The sequence below is a fragment of the Drosophila melanogaster genome, chromosome 3L (assembly GCF_000001215.4).
Source record: "Drosophila melanogaster chromosome 3L".
Taxonomy (NCBI): domain Eukaryota; kingdom Metazoa; phylum Arthropoda; class Insecta; order Diptera; family Drosophilidae; genus Drosophila; species Drosophila melanogaster.
Window position 1 is genome coordinate 15949161 of NT_037436.4, and position 18756 is coordinate 15967916.

Sequence of the window (18756 nt, forward strand, 5' to 3'; positions counted from 1 at the left end):
TGATGAAATCGTAATATAGTTCACACAAATATAAAAAGACAAGAAATGCATAAAACATTAAAGCAATTATGTAAAATAAAGAAGTACTTCCCAGTCATTCCAATTATACGTAGCTCGAAAATCGATTGGCTTTTCCATGCTTTTTTTGACTAATTTAAAATGGTTTAGTTTTTAAACCTTGTATCATCTCGCTTAACTTCGCAGTTGTCTTACCTACGTAACAAATGTCTTCCCCCATTGCAATTGACACGCCTCAAAAGGCAACCGCTGATAAACCTGGATTTACGTAAATATATTTAACTGCGTCTCAAGAAATATTAAGTATACGTATGGATATGCATATCTATATCGCTTTATTGTAACCTATTGTAACCTTGCAATTGTAGAACGTTTTGATATTTGCGAAAAATACCACTCAACAATTTCTTGGAATATTTCCTTAAGCAATCGCTTTGTTTTTTTTTATTATTATTGTTATTACGCATACATTAATTTTATGAACGACTGTCACTCAGGATTATTTACGTACGCGTTCGAAATGTTTGGACTTTTTCGGTAGGAAAATATGAAAATGAAACGCCAACGCATTAAAGTGCGGAAATATAAATTAAAGTTGTCTAAGGCAAAGTGCATGGATTGTTTTGAGAATAATTTTTCAAAAATTATTGTAGACAATCACTCGGGCTGTAAATTAGCAAAGCGACCAAAAGAACCAAGAAGCAGAAACAACCGATCTCAGCCGATCGTTCAGTCCTATATGCAGATATATATATATATACATATATATTCACATATGTATACCCACTTACACTCTGAAGATCGGCCCCATTCACCTTGGCGGCTGCCAAATTTGAAAATGGAAATGGAAATTGGGGTCGTCGTTGCCAGCCAGCCAGCCAAATGTTAAATTGTTGCCTAATCTTCCGGTGGCCAGCACTCTGTTTTTTTTTTTTCCTTCTCTTGTAGTCGCTTCTACTTTTCGTGAATGGAAAACGCAATAAAAAGTATATACTATTGTATATGGCTCGTACTAACGTTAAACTCAAGAATTAGTGCCTGCGAGATAAGATGCTAAGATCAGGTGAATGGGGTGTGAGATTTCGCAAGATCAGGGTTATCTGCTTCTGCAGAAATGGATTTACAAATTCTGATTAAGAGACGGATTCCGTGCAAGGGTCAATAAACGTTTTATGACGTTTACTTTAGAAAAGCTACGCCAAATAATATACAAATTTCGAGATAATATCTTCCTATTTGCACTTTTTCCAGAGAATGGAACCCCTAACAACTTGAAATTACTTATATTCCTATAAAATCCATTCAAAATATTTCTACACAAATCCCATTTATGAGCTGAATTCAATAAATTATTCGGTATAACTTTTATGCTTAAGGAAATTTCCTCGAAAAAATTATGAAACTTTTCCCATGGGCCTTAGCTCACCTAACATAAAGACACTTGATTTATTCGGAAAATCAGCGAATATATTTTAAAATGCTGAGCAAAAGAAGATTTCCTAATCTTGTGACTGCAAGCCAATTGACCTTTTGATAGGGGAAATTAATTTGGGGTGCAATGTTTGCAACATTTATTAATTCGTTGGGCGACCTAAGGCATAAATTGTGTGCTTAATTAATTCAGAACAGCGCGAGGCGATTTGTTTAAAAATATGTGTTCACGAATTTATAGATAGCTTACTTTTTCATAAAAAGAAAGCGTCTCATATTAATATCATCGTCATCGGTGTATTTTCGAATTTCCAAACAGTCAAAGAGAATTTGCTGTAGGCGTTGTCATTAATAATATTTTTCATACGCCAGGATATGTAATTAACTGAATAAGTGCATTCACTTGAATTAATGATGGGGGTGTTACGAAAACGAAAATTCATTGGCCATTTTCGGTTGACGAAATAAGGATTGTCGCTCCCATGCGTTTCTGGCTAATAAAACCCAAATGGCAATAATCGTCAAAAATAATGCCGGCTAAATGCAATCATAACATAAATACAGCGACACGCTTTGTTTTCCTTACGAGTATTTTCACTGGGATCTGGTTGGTTTTCCCAAACTCACATAAGGACGATACAGATTTATGGTCTTGGATTTGTTTTTATGGAGCAAGTACTTCCGTTGTCCTTGTGCTAGTTCCTCACTTAAGTTGCCACTGCTGTAATTGGCTAGGCAAACATATAAACATTTATGCGTATGGAGAAGTTGGGGAATAGATTTCGAAAGTCCTTGACTGAGTTGGCGAAGAGTTATTGAAGCGCGACATGAAGAAAAGCAATTTAAATGGGGTCACCTGAATGCAAATAGCTGGCAGATTTTGAAAGAAGCGGAAAACTCGAATATTATCTTTCTTGAATTATTAAGCATAAGTAAATCATACATTTTTGGAATTTTTTATATATTTACCATTTGTCAGTGAAGAATCTAATAATTTATCACGCTTTCTGAACTTTGAAATGTTCAAGAAAATTCAAAATATTTTACACGCCTTTTTTAATTTATATATATGTGGGATATATGGGATATATACCATTAAATCAGACATTTTAGCATTTTATTCTTATTTATATTTATCATATTTATTTTAACATTATGACGAGTTAGATCTTCCACCTCTATTTAAATGTTTAAAGACGCATTAATCTACGAATCTAACGAACTTAATGACTGCATTAGCAAGATCTCAAAGTATCTAAAAAACCCACACTTTCCAACTTCCACTTCCACTCCAAATATCAAGATTTAGCCCGCCATGTGAGGTGTAATTTGCTAATTGTACTAATTAAATCGGCTCGCCTAATTATAGTACTCAAAGCTTAATCATCAAACGAATTTATCTCCACATTTTGTTTCTATTTTGGAAAGCAAGCATTTATGATTTGTTGCTGGCTGCTGGCTTCCACTTTTTACACTACCCACGATTACTCACCGAGCTAAATTTTGAGATCCAAATTTGCCGGCCGTCGTCGTTGCCTTTTGGTTTGGTTTTTGTTTTGGTTTTTGGTTTTTTTAGCCTTTTGGTTTTTGTTTTTCTTTTTTTCCTACTTAACGATCCCACAGCCGATCTATATTTATTGTTGTTGTTCAGGTTGCGATTGTCTGGTTGGTTGGTGAGTTCTGATTCTGATTTTTTGCTGGAGCAAAATTTGAACGCTTGCGAAATTGTTAAAAATAAATATGTTACTTTAAGAGCGCACGATTTTCCGCGACTAGCCGTCGATTTCGATTTTTCCTTCGCTTCTGGCCGGCAATAATAACAGAAAAAAAGGCGAAAAAACCGCTGAAGCCGACACAGAAACAGAAATAAACTCAACACTCAGCGTTTCTCGGCGGGAGGGGGTATAGGTATAGGTATTATGGGTGTTATAGGTATACGGGGGCCATAGGTATTATTTTTTGCGGATCGACTGGACACAGCGATCGCGATTTGCTTTATTTGTGTCACTTTTTTCGTGGGTTTTTCTTCGGTTTCTTTTAGTTGTTGTTGTGTGTCTAAAGGTGCCGCTTTGTTTTGTTTATATACGCTGGGATCGTGAGATCCGAGAGATCTAGAATTTCCGGTTTTTACAGCGCAACTTGCAGTTTTTCTTCGGTTTTTTGTTAGTTTCCTCCGCTGAACCAGCAGATTGCCAAATTAGTCCAACTGAGCGCAATTAATCAAACGTGATGATTGCAAACTTTGAATAGGTTTTGTTTTTTTTTTTGTTGACTAGTCTGAAGACCAATGTCAAATTTTCCAATTTTCTTTCGAATGATTTCTGAGTGTTCTGTGGTGTTTTTCTTGGGTTGACCAGCCGCTTCCACGTTTTGCACGAAACTGAAACGTAAAATCTGCGAATCGCTTGCCACAGCTCTCGACGTCGACGTCAGCGTCGCAGTTGGCAGCACAGTCGTGGTGGTTCGGAAAAGGGGGCGGCCTGGTCGGGAGGGGCGGGGCAGTGGGCAATGATGACGATGGTAATAATGATGCTTCTGCTGGCAGCCAAGGGGAGAGGGAGAGATGGCTTCGGGATGCTCGCTTGATAGTCGGATGTGTTTGTGTTTGCTCTCCATGTGTGCAGATATTTGGTTTTGGCCAAGTGTCCCGAGTGCCGTTCCATTTGAGGGCCTAAACGCTTTGGCGGCAACAGGATCATCGCCATCAGGATGGCGGAGGCGGTCCGGAATCACCGATGGCGATAAGGCGGCCAGCATGGTGTGCGCCCTAATTGACAACACCATCACGGAACTGAAAGTCTTTGCAGCGACCAAAATCTACATACATACATATATATATAATAATTAATCTAGAAGATACATACATTGACAAAAAAGTAGATATTTTGTCGCTGCGAAGACAATAATTTACATATTTTAACTGTTCTTATCATATTTTTTTTGTGTAATAACAACTTTCATTACTATCATAAATAAGAAAATGCAAAATTATATTTCTTATGAAATATCTTTTTATCTTTTAACAACGTTTAATAATAGATTTTATAGACGTTTTTATCTTACGATTTTACCTGATTATTAAATAAATATAATCCTAATGTTGGGTAGTTTTTGGATTGGTTTTTCTTTAACTGCTTTAACAGACACATTGCCTGCGAAAAGTCGGAAAATTGTAATAAATGTGGGATTTTCCCAAGTGTAGGAGTACCAGCAGACTTTTCGTCAGCAGTGAATTTTTAAATATTCCAAGAAACACTTATACCTATTTATGTTTGTGTTATTTCAACAAATATTAAGACTTTTGGTTATTATAGTAGAGATGGAAAATAATGCATACAGGATGTAATTCAGATATGAAATACATACATGATGTACATATTGTACATAAGTTAACCCTACGATTCAAGCCAGAAGTCGTTTTAAATCAAAAGGTTTATGTGTGTTTTTATGGTGGGGGTGTTTTTCCTCAGTGTCTTGTTTGTTTTCAGTAGACTTTGCGGCAGCGCCGATTCGTTGCTGAGAAAATCTAGAAAATATGTTTTGTGTATTTACGAGCCCTCTGTTTCGGTTTTAAGCAAACAGCGAGCGCGCCTCTTTAACGGTTTTCGGGTGTTGCGTTCGCATGTTTATGCACGTTGATTTCGCTGGCCGTTGTAATAAAGGCCAACAAGGTCAGGTGCAAACGAAATGCGAGTACGAGTGACGCCTGCGTGCCACAGTCTCATTTCAGGTGCCGCATACAATTGCCGTGTGCATTTCAATTTGATGTTATAATTAAGCGAAGGCAGGCACGAGATGTCAGCAAGCTTTGCGTTTACGTTTTCTGTGCGCGACTTTTTTTTCCCTATTTCACTATTTCGTTTTGAGGCTGCTTCAGTCCTGTTTGTCAAGTGCAAGGACACTGCATGCACTCACCTCTTTGAGTGGGCGTGGCAAGTCCTGCCCGCAGACCGGAAGCCGAGTCATGGTCGCCGCAGACTGTAAGGCATAAAAATGTTAGTATCCTTGCCGCACTAAGTATAATTGTGGGAAACAACTCACTTAGCTTCCAGCTGGAATACAAACCGCAGCCGAAATTTGCGAAGACACTTGCGCTGACTCTGCAAGCCACTAAAATACGTTCCAAAAATATATGCCACAAATCCATTTAAGGAAAATTTTGTTTATTCCCAATTTTTTGAATTTTCCCCCCTCGAAATATCGATGTATATGTATTGTCAGTTAAATGTTTTGAGTTGTCTGTACCAGATGGCGCCAGTGTTCTGAAATTCAATTTACTTTTATTAATGTATAGCATTAATTGTAATACTCTCTGCAAAGCCAACAAGATTTTATTTTTCATAAATTTTTTTGTTTTATAAATCATAACGTATTTTATTTATAATATTTAAAAACGGTTTTAAATTTCCCATTAGGATTTTTTGAAATGTCAGGACAGTGCCTAAAAGTATGCAACCTCATATGCAGTTTGGTATGATTTCCGAGCCGGTTGGTATATTTGAACGATGACGCCTGGTCACACTGCTACAAATGTCTTTCGCATAGTTTAGTTTATTATTACGCGCAAACAACAAATAGCTGACCCTTCAAAAACGAATTAAACAGCGAACATGCAGTTCTCTTGGATGAAGGTGGCCATATACCTTCTTACGTTCCTAACCTACGCCTATTCAGGCTATGGATCCAGCACCATAGTCCACGTAAGGTGCACCGCTTCTCGTAGGAAATCTGTGAGAGCTAGTATCTGTTACTCCTGTATCTTCTCTCCCCGGATTTAGCTAAGGGATGCCATTATAGCCGCGGAGGCGATCTTTGGTGACGTGTTCAAGAACCTGATAGTGCTGGTGCGCAAATTTCGCACGGTCCACGAGGTTTTCGATGCGGCCGTGGACGAGAACTGCATATACCAGTGCCCCGCACCGGATATCGGAGGACCAGGTGTGGTGACGCACTGCGCATTATGTAAATTCCCCAGCATCCATATGTGTGTTTATCTTACAGCGCCCAGAGCGGTTCAGAATAAGTTCTATACCCCCACCGCAGATGGATGTGGTTCCTTGGGCCTGAGGATCAGCACAGACTATCTGCCGGCCAAGGAGATGGAGACATGTTGCAATGACCACGATATCTGCTACGACACCTGCAATAGCGATAAGGAGCTGTGCGACCTGGACTTCAAGAGGTGCTTGTACAAGTACTGCGACAGCTACGAGAAGTCCATAGCCAGCGATCTGATGATGAAGGGCTGCAAGGCGGCTGCCAAGATGCTATTCACCGGCACATTGACCCTGGGATGCCGCTCCTATCTGGACTCCCAGCAGAGATCCTGCTATTGCGCCCCGCCGAAGAGCTCCTCCTACAATGGCAATAGGCAGGGTAATAGCAATAGTAGGGAGAAGCAGCAGCGCCAGAAATATGGCTGGAAGGATCGCAACGAGATATAGTACAGGATCACTGGCTACGAGGGTGCGGGGACCTGGGGGTATCGGATTAAGCGTTAAATGTTTTATGTGTTGTGTTAGTCTATGAATTGGGTAGCCATGTCCATTGGACTCCCTTTTTGACGAATTTCATTATTGTATACCAAATAGTGGCATGCCAACGGTCCAGACTGTTAAATACATTGATATTTTTACCTATTATAAAGATGCTATATTTTTAAATCAACTGTGCGCTGATTAATCACCGGTGGCTTATGCTGACGTGGTCCTTTGGGCAGGATATGTATATTATTTATTAATCATATGATCGACAAGTGTGTAAACATATTTTAACCAGGACGATGACGTATTTAATTTGTTAAGCTGCCTGGCCAAAGCTAATTTAATAGTACAAATAAATGAATGGAGATCAAACAAGAATTCTATTATATCAAAAATTTTGACTTTAAGTCAAACTTAAGTTTAAAACTAAGGTGGAACAGAAAATATCTCAATATTTTCAAGCTAAACAGTTATTTTAAGAAGCCATTTCTCGCGGATTACAGCTGAAGTGCCATCCTAGCTTTCCAACACTACTCAGTCACACTACACAACACTGCACTGACTGAACCGAAAAAAAAACACACAGATTTTGCAATCCGCAGAAAAGAATTATTAATAGTATTTTTATGCGGATGGCCAGCGTGCTGAGGACCTAAGATGGGCTACGATGTGAATCGCTTTCAGGGGGAGGTGGACGAGGAGCTCACCTGTCCCATCTGCTCCGGAGTGCTTGAGGATCCGCTGCAGGTTTGTTTTGTTTGCAAAGAACGCACACCGCGAATCATACATATGCTTTAAATACAAACAATCATACATATCTACCGATTCAGGCCGTGATGTGCGAGCACGCCTTCTGCCGCGGATGCATTAACGAGTGGCTAACCCGCCAGCCCACTTGTCCGGTGGATCGAAATTCCCTGACTACTGCCAACTTGCGGGCAGTGCCTCGCATATTGCGCAACCTACTGTCCAGGTGAGAAAAACCCAACGCCTTCTACTCTGTGAACCTTGTGGACTCTAACTAATCTTTGACCCTTGCCAACCAGACTGTCAATCACCTGTGACAATGCGCCTTATGGCTGCACGGCTGTTCTCAAGCTAGACGCCTACAATTCCCATTTGGACGAATGCATTCACAATCCGAAGCGACCATTTCCCTGCGAGAAGGGATGCGGCTTTGACATACCCAAGGATGAGCTAAAGGACCACAACTGCGTGCGGGAGCTGCGCACTTTAATTGTCAAGCAGACGGAAAAAATGGGTGAGCTCAAATCGGAGCTCACCGACCAGCAGCTGACTATCAACGAACTGAAGCGCGAGCTGCAGCTATTCAAGGACTTTATGCGTGCCATGCGCGTCTCCAATCCTGCGATGCGGGCCATAGCCGACCAGATGGAGCGCGACGAGGTGATCCGCTGGAGCAGCACACTGCCCCGGGCCAGGGTTACGCGCTGGGGGGGAATGATCTCTACGCCCGACGATGCACTGCAGGTGAAGCCCAAATTCTAAATTTTTTTAAAACGTTAACTCACTTTTCATTTGATAGCTCATGATCAAGCGCGCTTTGTCCGAGTCGGGCTGTCCGCCACACATCCTGGATAGTCTTATGGAGTTCTGCCACGAGCGACGTTGGCCCCGTGGGCTCAGTTCGCTAGAGACACGTCAAACCAATCGTAGGATCTACGACAACTATGTGTGTCGACGCATTCCAGGTAACAATTTTAAACATAAATATTAACAACAAGGCTTTATCTTTAAACTTACTCTTCCGCAGGCAAGCAAGCTGTGCTCGTTTTGAGCTGCGACAACCTCCACATGACTGAGGACGTCATGATCGATCCAGGTTTGGTCATGATCTTCGCCCATGGCATCGAGTAGGCCCTCAGCCGCTGATTAACCACTTATCCTAGGTTAAATGCTAACTATATCGAACAGTGCTCAGTTTTGTTGATTCCTTAACGTAAGAGTAAGCATTAAAAACAATATTGTAAGGAAAAACTCGCAAAACAAACCATTCAAGCGCCTCATGACGACTTTCAAGTTGTACAAAAAATATATATTACTTTCGGTTCATTGTGTTTTATCCATTTAGTTAGTACGCAAATTCGTATACATCATCAAGTCGTTCGCATATACCCAATATTACATGTTTGATTAAGCGATCTCAACAAATGTCCCTTTGTTATCGTTCACTTCATTCTCATTTTGATGGAAGGAAGCTGTGAATGTCCTAATTCGCGTTTAAATTCGTATTGCACAACTTACTTAAATTTCTGAAATATTTGTCAATACTTTTAGATTAAATGTGGAAAGAGTAATAAACAGTTTATTTAACTAATGTATTCATGGAAGAATTTATTACTATAATAAACCATTTGCTTTTATAATTGATTTCTTTCAATTACGAATTTAAATTGTAATAGTATGTTACAACAAAATTCCATTTATTCATTTATTTAAGCACTCCCATGAATTATTTTTCTGAAAGATTGTCTAGCCTTTTAGATTAGAAATAGAAATAAAAGTGATTATTCCAACTAAACCGATAATTCTAGCCTCTTATCAGCTGAAAGGGCAGACAAGCGTCTGCCTTTGGAAATCCTACACAAATGTTCACTGGGATGCCCCCCACTTGCAAGCACCAACTCATTCGGGGAGATCTGTCCGCCTCCACTCTGTGGACCCGTAAAAGTTCTGGACAACATCTGTTTCCCGAAATGGAAATCGAAAAGCAACAAAAACCAAGCAGCAAGCAACCAAGCAACAAAATAAACAAAAGAAAACCAAACTAGTTCCTCCACGAGCTTTGGCCGCCAACCGGTTTCGGCTTTTGTACACCCGTTTTGTTTTTTTCCTACATAATACAACATTATACAAAGTTTGCATCGGTTACATGTGCCAAAAATCGTTGGATTATACAAGCCAGTTTTGGTTTTCAATTTTTTTCTTCGTATTTGCCGAACATCTTGAATATTGATAGAAGCAATTAGCGCCATCCAGACCAAAGGGGCAGCCCCCTACGGCGATTGAAAGTGAGAGTTGATCGGCCGATTGGCGGCGGAGCGGACAGGCTGAAATATATACATCCAACAGTTGATCGCGAAGCGGCGCAGCCAACGGACGTGTCCAGCTGCGATCTCCAGAAGGCAACCAATCTAATCGAAGAACACGAAATGAATGTATCAATTCCGGTGCTATTTGTGGCCCTCATCTGTCTGGCAGCTGCGTCGGCGTTTCCTCAACTGAGGCAGCGCAACGAGAAGCAGGTTCAAACCGGCGATGATGATTTGCGTAAGTAAAATTCTTAACGCTCGAAAATCTTACAATTCTTAGATTGTAAAACTTCCTAAATACATTTGGAAAATACTTTTCAAATCTGAAATTCTGTAAATATATATAAATACATATCTATCTATAAATTTTTGTGTATACATATGTACACATTCTGTAGTGCGAACAAAGCGTAAAATATTTAGTAAAATAATAGATTGCTCCGAATTTTTTAATAATAAGCTTGCCGATTATTCAGCTTCTATTAATTAAATTAAAATAAATATAAAATATTTTATAAAGTATATACCATTGCATTTTACAGCTTCCAAGGGCGCCACTATCGAGGAAGTAGTGGTGGAATCAGCCTTGTACATCAAACCGAAGTCTAATCCGCAGGTGCGTCGCGTCCGTTCGGTCCTGGATCAAATATCCGGAATCCAGGCCGCTCACAAGAGGGTGAAGCGTCAGTTTGGGCGACAATTTGGTGGTCAGTATGCTGGAAATCCCGGCTTCGGTGGCGGATTCGGTGGAGAGCCTGGTTTTGGAGGTGGATTCGGCGGTAATCAAGGATTTGGAGGCAACCAGGGATTCGGAGGTAATCAGGGTTTCGGCGGTAATCAGGAATTCGGCGGTAACCCAGGATTCGGAGGAAATCCCGGATTCGGCGGTAATCAAGGTGGAAAAGTTCAGGCAGGTACATCGGCCGGCGCTGGGGGAACCAAAGCGGGTGTTGATGTTGGTGCCGGACCAGATGGCGGCAATGCCAATGCCAACGTCGAGTTAAATCCGCTGGGACCACTCGGACCCAGTGGTTACAACCAGGAGCAGGCCGCATCCAACGGAGCTGCCCACAGCAACTACAACAATGGACTCAACTCAGGATCCTCGGCCGCCAGTGGGCAGGCTCAGGGCTTCCAGTCGCAGAGTGCCAATGGATCATTCGGTGCCTCCTCCGCAAGCACGGCCACTCAGTCCCAGAACACCAGCCCCTTTGGATCCAATAATGCGGCAGGTGCTTCGCTGAGTCAGGTTTACCATCTTCCCAATGGACAGACAATAAACTTTAGCTCCACGAACAGCTTCGCTAATGGAGGAGCCAATCGTGGCAGTAGCCATGGATCGGCAGTTTCTGTCAGCCGCTAAAAGCCAAGTTCACCATACAGGGAAAATACCTCCAAGTTAATCTATTTGTCAGCAATCCTATGTGCAAATATCTAAAAAATCCAAATAAATATTTATGATTGAATTGAATTTGAATGAATAATTTGAATGATTTTTTTAAAATCTAAACGGTTGCATTTTGATGATCCAGATTACAAATTACAACAAACTTGAATTGTTCCATACGAAATTTAAAAGCTTAAGACAATATAAGAATTGGCACTGTTGACTACAAAATATTTAGATTCTTGGTATCAACCAGCGAAAGAAAGTTGAAAGGTTTTTTTTATTTTGTTTTTTTTTTTTTTTGTACTACTTTATATAATTATCCTCAGTGTATCCTTGTACAATTTGGTTTCTACTAAAGTAGTACACGAATTTATTATTGCTACAATTAATGCGCGTAAATTGTAAAATGATTGATTTTCATTTGTGCAAACATGCCCAACTGATGATCCTAAAGAAAACTAATCTGACTCGCTTTCGCTTTCCGACTGGAAGTCACCCACTTCGATGGAAAACTTGTACTCCTGATCACAACCCAAATAGGAATCGCTCATGTAGTACAGAGTGTAGTCGTGTTTGCCCGGACTAGGTGCCACAAAGTCCAGCTTGACCTTTGCCTTTTGCTGCAGCGTGAGCCGTTTGATGGAGAGCAGGGAGTTGGTCTTGGGATCACCTATGACGACCCACCATCCTTCTTCGCGCTTCTGCGGGAAGAATGGAGCAATGACTGGGCCAGTGACCTCATCCTCACGTTCCAGTTGAACCACTACATTAACGGTTGATCCTGAGTTGATGCGATCCTTGTCCACCACCTCATAGTTCAGCTCAATGTTGGGGTAACGGTTGCAGAATCGAGCAACATCGGCCATTTGTAAATCGGAGAGCTGCAGCAGGCGAGTGCGATCCTCGTCCTCCAATTCCATGATATCGAAAACGGTTTCGATTTTCTGAAATATACGACGAAACATGAGATAATCCTAGAGATTCACTTGTTGTTACTCTCACCTTCTCTGTGCACCGCTTGACAATCTCGGGACTAAAGTGCGGCAACTGTTTCAAGTACGAGTCCTTGCTCCACATGGCCTGCGTGACCATCTGAGCCAGCTCCATGGCAGCCACAGCCGGCGACAGCCAGCCATTTGAACTCAGCACATCTACGCAGGCCTGAATGAGGCGGATGGCCTTGCTCAGTATCTGCTCCGTATCGCCTTGCAGTTCAGGTCCCAGTTGCAATCGCGAAAGATGAGCCTGAAGCAGCAAATTGGTCTTGATGTGCGGATCATTGAATCTAAAAATAACATTGGTAAAATTCTTTTTAAGATCTAAATGTATGGGTTGCTTACTTTGGAGCCGTTTCATTGGGTCCTGTGAGTTTGTTGGGCAGTCGCTGAGACAGCGTGCGCAGAACCTGCTCCTCATGATGCCTGACCACAACATCCTCGTACTCAGCTGCCGATGAAATAATTTCCAGCAGGCCCCGCACTTTTGTTTTGCTGTTGAGGGACAAACTGAAGAGCTCTGGGAAAAAATGATAGGAAAATGAAGATGACAATTGCCTAAACTTAAATCTAATGCTTCATACCGATAGTTGTGTAGTTGATGTAATAGTAGGCAGCAATCATGCCCAGATTGAGTGGCAGCGTGTCCATATCATCCTCCACGCTAATACACTTGGACTGTTCTAGATCGCTCAGCGTATTCTCCACCAACTCCGAAAGATGGTCGGAGAGATGGCGATGCGTGACACCCTGCAGATTGTAGTAGTTGGGATTTTGGGTCAATCGTCTGTAGAGGAACGTCCAGGTGAGATAATCAACGGCATCCTGTTTGTTCTCAATTGTCTTGGTGACCACCTCGGCGTTAAAGTGATCATGCATTCTATGATCCAAATGACTTTCGATGGGCAGCGGCTCGTTGATGAATTTCTTAAAGAAGTCCTTCTTGCTGCTCTGGCACATCAGCACGCATTTGGCATCCGCATCCTCGTTCGGCCGATTGGCTCGACCAATCATTTGCAGCACGTCTGTAATGGGATAGTCCTCATACGAATGATTCTTGCCATTGTAAAATTGTGTGTCCATGATGATCACCAAGTGAGCGGAGATGCTCATGCCCCAGCAAAGGTCTCTGGAGATAACAGCTACTTGCACGGCGCCAGAGTCAAACAGCTGCTCCACCAGGCGATGATCTGAGGCGGATAGGCCCTCATGGAGATAGGCCACTCCTTGCGCTAGGGTCTCCTTCAAAGTTTTATCCGTCATTCGTTCGAGGAACGGCTTGATGTCCTCCTCCTCAGCATGGAAAAAACGGTTGGGTTGCAAATCCGATGCTGCGTAGGTCAAAACATCAATTGCAGTGAGCCTGGCCTGCTTTCTGGACGAGACAAACACAATCACCGGCTTGTGGGCGCTGTACTTGAGGATGGCATTGTAAACAGGCTTGGACATCGTAGCAATTCTGGTGGCGTTGTGAGTGACATTATAGCCCTGGATGTGCAGCTCCAACGGAATGGGACGCACGCTGGGGTGGAAATTGAAAGTGGCATTGGGATTACAGCCCAGCCACTGGGCGACATCCCTGGCATCCGTTAGCGATGCAGACAACGCCACTATTCTGATCTGTTTCTCAATCTGCGAGCTAATGTATCGCATCCTGGAGCATACAATTTCCAAAACGGGACCTTCTTCGCCACCAACCAACTGCAGTTCGTCCACAATGAACAGGTTCACCAATTGTACGTTCTTCCTCTGTTTCCATCTGCGAGACAACACATCCCACTTATCCGCAGTAGTGATCACCAGCTGTCCCTTGGCTATGAGCTTAAGATCGGTTCCAGTTTCGCCGGTCAATTTAACCACTTTTATGTCCAGGGATCCAAATTTGCTATGCCAATCCGCAAAAACTAAGTCCGCCAATGCCTCCTCCGAGACCAAATATACACATCGGGCATCGGATTGGGTAGTGAACAAGCGCATGATGGCAAACTCTGCAATAGTCATCTTTCCGGATCCGGTTGGTGCTCCAACAAAGACATTCTCATCACTATTGTAGACTGCGTTGAAGACCTGTGTCTGAATGGGATTGAATTGCGGGAAGCGTTGCGAATAAAAGGATTCAAACTTCGGCTGCCGGAGTGCACTAATAGGAAGCGGTTGGAGATCCAAAAGCTCCGTAGGTGGCATATTCTTCTCGGGCAGAATCAAGTGTCGGAAAGAAACTGGTAATTGGGTCTCTGCACCTATCCAACGATCTGAGACAATGCGAAGGAAGTACTGCGGTGGCAGAGGTTCAAAGACAGGCACAAAGAACTTAAGCTGGTGCTCATCTTGGGAATACTTCTGCTTCAGCAGGAAAAACTCATGATGGAGAATGAGTTCCGAGTCGACATCTTCAATTAAAACCCAGAAACCTTCCGACTGGCCATGCACCTTTTCATCCCATTGGAAATCCGGTGTAATTGTTAGTTCCACTCTCAGAGTTCCCCTTGTTATGGGTTGAATGTGCGTGGAGAGCTCCAATTTGGGGAACTGGTGCACAAACTTGTGGATGGTCTTTCCTAGCTTGGGCACTCTAATCAGCTCACCAAGTTCATGTGGCTCTAGATCGTAAAGCCTGCCCCAGGGGAAGTGTTTTTTCTCCAGCTTCTTGGCAATCTCATCGGGCATCTTCTTGAACTGCCTAAGTGGTGTCATCGATTGCCACATTCTTCTGTCGATCATCTTGCAGAGCGTCAACGTTTTGTCCGCCAATTGAGCCCATCCGCGGGTCAATACAATCTCAAAAATGGCTCTCATTAAACGGGCAGCGGATTGGGTAATAAACACCATGTCCGACATCAATGCAAAGCCCTCCAGTTTCAACTGGGAGATATAGGCTTGCAGCAAAACATTCACCTTGGCACTGTGCTCTTCAATGGACTCCTTAATGGGAATGGGCACTCGTTCCATGAGCTTCTGCAGCTCCAACTTTTCCTCTTCTCGGACGGAAATATGCCGGAATTCCGAGGATAGGGAGAATACGCGGAACAACTCAATCTCACTAAGAGTTTGCTTAAGGAGCTGGTTGTAAGTCAGCATGGTTTCATGGGTTAGGTAATAGTGAGAGGCAATGCGTCCCAGATCAGTAACCTGAAAGTGTCCCGTCTTCCGATCGTATTTAATAAGGCCACTTCTCTCCAGACAGCAAGCTGCGGTATGCAGGAGATCAGCACGATGCTGTTCCAACAGAGGATCAGCCTTGATGGCATCATGGGAAACTCCGTACAACGTGGGATTCCTCAGCATTCTAATGTACAGATAAGTGTAGCCCAACCAGTTAACTGCATCCTGGAGATGTTGGACCGTTCCTAGCACAATCTCCGCATTGAGCATGTCAGGAAGCTTGGAGATGAATTGGGACTCAATCGGCAACTGCTGGTTGAGCAAGGAGAGATAGAACTGCAACTCACTGTGATTGGTTATAAGAATACCCTCACCCTTGGTATCATACTGCGGTCGTCCAGCACGACCCAACATCTGCAGTACATCCAAAGCACTCAGCTCCACCCAACGTCCTTTTTCCGGATTGTATACCTGCGTGCCCTTGATGATTACAGTATGGGCAGGGAGATTGACACCCCAAGCTAGCGTGGCGGTGGAAACCAAAACTTGAATGTGCCGATCAGCAAATAGATCTTCCACCAAAGTACGATCGACGCGGGTCATTCCAGCATGATGAATGGCGAAGCCGTAGGGCAATAACTCCTTAAGCTCTGTGTTCTTTACTTGTTCGGCTTCAGTCCGCAGCACTTCCATGCTTGCTGATCCTTCCTTAAGAAAGCTACCAAGGGTATCCTGCTCCAGGCACATGTCCCTCACAGCCCTGGCCGTTTTTCCAGTCTCCTTGCGCGAGTGTACGAAGACCAGGACCTGATTACGCCCAGCATGCTCCATGGTCTTCTCATAAACGATCTCGTTCATCACCTGGAATCGCTTTAGGGCCTTCTTCTCCGTCACACCGATATACTGCTGCTCCAGGGACACAGGCCGATAGCTGTTATCAAAGTAGAAGAGGCCTTTATCGGGCTTTACGCGTAGGAAGGTGGCCACGTCCTGATAGTTGGGCAGTGTGGCAGATAAGCCCACCAATCGCACCTCCTCCTGGGTAGTTTCAATATTCCTTATCGTACGCGCCACCAGGGCCTCAAGCACCGGACCACGCTCGTCGTGGAGCAAGTGAATCTCATCGATGATAACCAACCGGACTAAGCTCACAAAGGTACGCTCGCCTCCCTTTCGAGTGATGATATCCCACTTCTCTGGTGTGCACACAATCACCTGCGTGGCGGCGATCTGTTCCCTGGTCAGCTGGTGATCTCCAGTCAACTCAGAGACCGTCAGATTATAGCAAGCAAGACGTCGTCCAAAATTGCCAACCATTTCCTGCACCAGCGATTTCATGGGAGCCACGTAAATGATTTTGAAATCCTGCGCATTGATGGTGCCATCCTCGTTGATGTGCTTTCCAATCTCCCGCATCATGGTTAGCAGTGCCACATTAGTTTTACCAGCTCCAGTAGGGGCGCACAGCAGCATATTCTCATCACTGTCCAGTGCGGCCTTGTACAAACGACTTTGGATACGATTAAGGGTCTTGAAACCCTCGAACACAGGCTGCACATATTTCGGAAGCTTGTCCACAGGCTGAAGTTCCTCATTGGCATCAAATGGCACGGGTTTCAGTGCAGGCACGTGCACCTCCTCGTAGCCCTTTCGTTGTTTCCTGTAGGAGCCGTCGGGAAGCTGACAGCGCTTGTTGGCCATAAAGTGAGATCCTTGAGTGAATGCCATCTCTTCCAACTCGAGTAGCTGTCGCACACCGGCCACCTGCCCGGCAGCCGCCGCTCCACCATCCTCTGCATCGCCTTTGCCACGCTTGCTTCCCCGTGCTTCGCCCTCCTCCTGATCCTCTGACTTTCCCGTATCCAATTGCCGAAGGATTTTGGCCAACGCAGAATTTCCGCGCATCTTCTCGCGAATCCTTTGCCGCTCGCTGTCCGTTTGGGCCGAGGCGAGCATGGTGCAGTACAGGACCATCTGCCGGTTAAGCTTCAATTGCTTAATGAAGTCAAAGCAATCGTAGCCCAGCAGAAGCACCAATTGATTTTCGCAATCGCGATCGTCGGCGGCATCTTTGAGGATCTTCAACACATCGGCGGCTTTGCTTTGCGACACCATGGCGTCCTTGTAGAACTTGCTCAGACAACGCTGCAACCAATACGCATCTATGTCCAGAGGATGCAAGGAGCGCTCTTTCTTTACATTATTTGCGGCTTCCTCGTTGGCTAGCTGGGAAGGGATACACGAATAAGAAATGGGATTCGCAATTTTAACTACATTACTCACATTCTCTGCATGCAGTGTGTGATCAATGCGGGCCTCCTCTCCTTCATCCTGGGCATCATCGTCGCGAATCTCGCCATACATGTCGTTGTCGCTCTCCTCTTCGGATTCCTCAAACTGAACATTGATGCCGTAGGTTTCATCGATCTGCTCCTCGTTGTTGGGAGCAGCAGTCAAAGCATTCACGGCATCGCTGCCAAAGTCTGTGATTTTTTTGCCCAGGTTAACCAGCAGAGCGAATCGCTCATCTGTAACTGCGCCCAGCAAGCTGTCTATATCCTTCTTTCGCTCCCGATCCTTTAAACGATCGTTCTTGAGGACAGCCAGAATCTCATCAGCGGCACCGCACAGGATATCCCTGGGCTGATCCCCCAGAGCCTCCTGGATGAAACTGAGCAGGACCTCGTAGGTCTGACGAGTTTCCTGGGTCTTGGGTCGATACACAATGCCCACCATCTCGTCAATGCCCTCGGAGAGCAGAGTGGCTCCCTTCATCCGCTCGAAATCGTACTGGGCCTCGTCGCGCTTCTGACGTTTCACCTTGCGCTCCTCCGTTTTCTCCGGCTTCGTTCGCTGGTACCGATCTCCCATCCTTGTTCCGTCCAGCTTTCCCACCAGGGAACACACCTCGCCAGTGGCCTCATCGCGGCGCGGACGTTCGATGAGTCGGACATCGGCTTGCAGCACAAGATTGGAGTTCTGAAAAATGGAAAATACATTTAACGTGTTTGTGAAATTCTGGTGAGACGCCGCATGGAGTGGGAGAAGTTTTCCCGGGCGGGATTTGACACTTACCGCCTTGTACTCGTATTGCAGCTGACGTGCTGCGGCATCCGCCATGTCTGTTTAGTTGTTTTTATAAGTATTAAGCACTTTTATTAACCTATTTTACAACTTTTTGCGGAAATATCGTAGTGAAAAGCCGCTGTTTGTGGCTACGCGTGCTGCCAGATTGTCAAAAGGCTAAAGAGATGCCATATGTGCGAAGCCAACTGAAAATCGAT

At 43.9% G+C, this 18756-nt stretch overlaps 5 protein-coding genes across 10 annotated transcripts in view; 3 read left to right on the forward strand and 2 right to left on the reverse strand.

Moving 5' to 3' along the window:
- Nucleotides 1-5637, reverse strand: part of Pka-C3 (Protein kinase, cAMP-dependent, catalytic subunit 3) — a 28993-nt gene extending 23356 nt beyond the window's left edge. The window contains exons 1-2 of one of the 2 annotated variants that reach the window (NM_168638.3): nt 5491-5637; nt 5365-5427 (exon numbers count right to left, since the gene is read on the reverse strand). In NM_168638.3, the coding sequence (NP_730083.2) occupies nt 5365-5427; nt 5491-5596 (169 nt within the window). In that variant the 5' untranslated portion in view covers nt 5597-5637. Of the gene's footprint in view, nt 1-2941; nt 3834-5364; nt 5428-5490 lie in introns of those variants that run through there. The other variant, NM_079373.4, reaches the window with a different exon arrangement.
- A 298-nt stretch (nt 5638-5935) lies between these two features.
- On the forward strand, nt 5936-7305 carry GXIVsPLA2. Of its 3 annotated transcripts, none has more exons than NM_001274974.1 (3): nt 5936-6149; nt 6228-6387; nt 6451-7305. In NM_001274974.1, the coding sequence occupies exons 1-3, from the start codon at nt 6060-6062 to the stop codon at nt 6891-6893; spliced, it is 693 nt and encodes a 230-aa protein (NP_001261903.1). In that variant the 5' UTR covers nt 5936-6059; the 3' UTR covers nt 6894-7305. The 3 variants fall into 3 exon arrangements, with proteins under 3 accessions (NP_001261903.1, NP_001137957.1, NP_648815.1); NM_001144485.3 differs by having other exon boundaries at nt 5936-6154; nt 6451-7092; NM_140558.4 differs by having other exon boundaries at nt 6451-7092.
- Nucleotides 7306-7389: 84 nt separating this feature from the next.
- On the forward strand, nt 7390-9273 carry elgi (early girl). Of its 2 annotated transcripts, none has more exons than NM_140559.1 (5): nt 7390-7679; nt 7763-7905; nt 7979-8423; nt 8479-8644; nt 8707-9273. In NM_140559.1, the coding sequence occupies exons 1-5, from the start codon at nt 7590-7592 to the stop codon at nt 8808-8810; spliced, it is 948 nt and encodes a 315-aa protein (NP_648816.1). In that variant the 5' UTR covers nt 7390-7589; the 3' UTR covers nt 8811-9273. The 2 variants fall into 2 exon arrangements, with proteins under 2 accessions (NP_648816.1, NP_001261904.1); NM_001274975.1 differs by having other exon boundaries at nt 7467-7679.
- Nucleotides 9274-9682: 409 nt separating this feature from the next.
- CG17032 (uncharacterized protein) lies at nt 9683-11449 on the forward strand. Of its 2 annotated transcripts, none has more exons than NM_140560.3 (2): nt 9683-10223; nt 10528-11449. In NM_140560.3, the coding sequence occupies exons 1-2, from the start codon at nt 10106-10108 to the stop codon at nt 11346-11348; spliced, it is 939 nt and encodes a 312-aa protein (NP_648817.1). In that variant the 5' UTR covers nt 9683-10105; the 3' UTR covers nt 11349-11449. The 2 variants fall into 2 exon arrangements, with proteins under 2 accessions (NP_648817.1, NP_001261905.1); NM_001274976.1 differs by having other exon boundaries at nt 10019-10223.
- A 226-nt stretch (nt 11450-11675) lies between these two features.
- Brr2 (Brr2 U5 snRNP complex subunit) lies at nt 11676-18712 on the reverse strand. Its single transcript, NM_140561.4, has 6 exons — nt 18548-18712; nt 17756-18451; nt 12955-17698; nt 12716-12890; nt 12378-12660; nt 11676-12319 (listed from the first exon to the last, which is right to left on the reverse strand). The coding sequence occupies exons 1-6, from the start codon at nt 18590-18592 to the stop codon at nt 11834-11836; spliced, it is 6429 nt and encodes a 2142-aa protein (NP_648818.3). The 5' UTR covers nt 18593-18712; the 3' UTR covers nt 11676-11833.
- Between the last annotated feature and the right edge of the window lie 44 nt (nt 18713-18756).

Coding starts and splice junctions, on each gene's coding strand:
- CG17032 (NM_140560.3), top strand. CDS start 10,106: ATGAATGTATCAATTCCGGTGCTATTTGTGGCCCTCATCTGTCTGGCA. Junction 10,224..10,527: donor AACCGGCGATGATGATTTGC/GTAAGTAAAATT, acceptor TGCATTTTACAG/CTTCCAAGGGCGCCACTATC.
- GXIVsPLA2 (NM_001274974.1), top strand. CDS start 6,060: ATGCAGTTCTCTTGGATGAAGGTGGCCATATACCTTCTTACGTTCCTA. Junction 6,150..6,227: donor GATCCAGCACCATAGTCCAC/GTAAGGTGCACC, acceptor CCCCGGATTTAG/CTAAGGGATGCCATTATAGC. Junction 6,388..6,450: donor ACCGGATATCGGAGGACCAG/GTGTGGTGACGC, acceptor TTTATCTTACAG/CGCCCAGAGCGGTTCAGAAT.
- elgi (NM_140559.1), top strand. CDS start 7,590: ATGGGCTACGATGTGAATCGCTTTCAGGGGGAGGTGGACGAGGAGCTC. Junction 7,680..7,762: donor TGCTTGAGGATCCGCTGCAG/GTTTGTTTTGTT, acceptor CTACCGATTCAG/GCCGTGATGTGCGAGCACGC. Junction 8,424..8,478: donor CGCCCGACGATGCACTGCAG/GTGAAGCCCAAA, acceptor TTCATTTGATAG/CTCATGATCAAGCGCGCTTT.
- Brr2 (NM_140561.4), bottom strand. CDS start 18,592: ATGGCGGATGCCGCAGCACGTCAGCTGCAATACGAGTACAAGGCG. Junction 17,699..17,755: donor ACACACTGCATGCAGAGAAT/GTGAGTAATGTA, acceptor ATCCCTTCCCAG/CTAGCCAACGAGGAAGCCGC. Junction 12,891..12,954: donor CATCAACTACACAACTATCG/GTATGAAGCATT, acceptor ATTTTTTCCCAG/AGCTCTTCAGTTTGTCCCTC.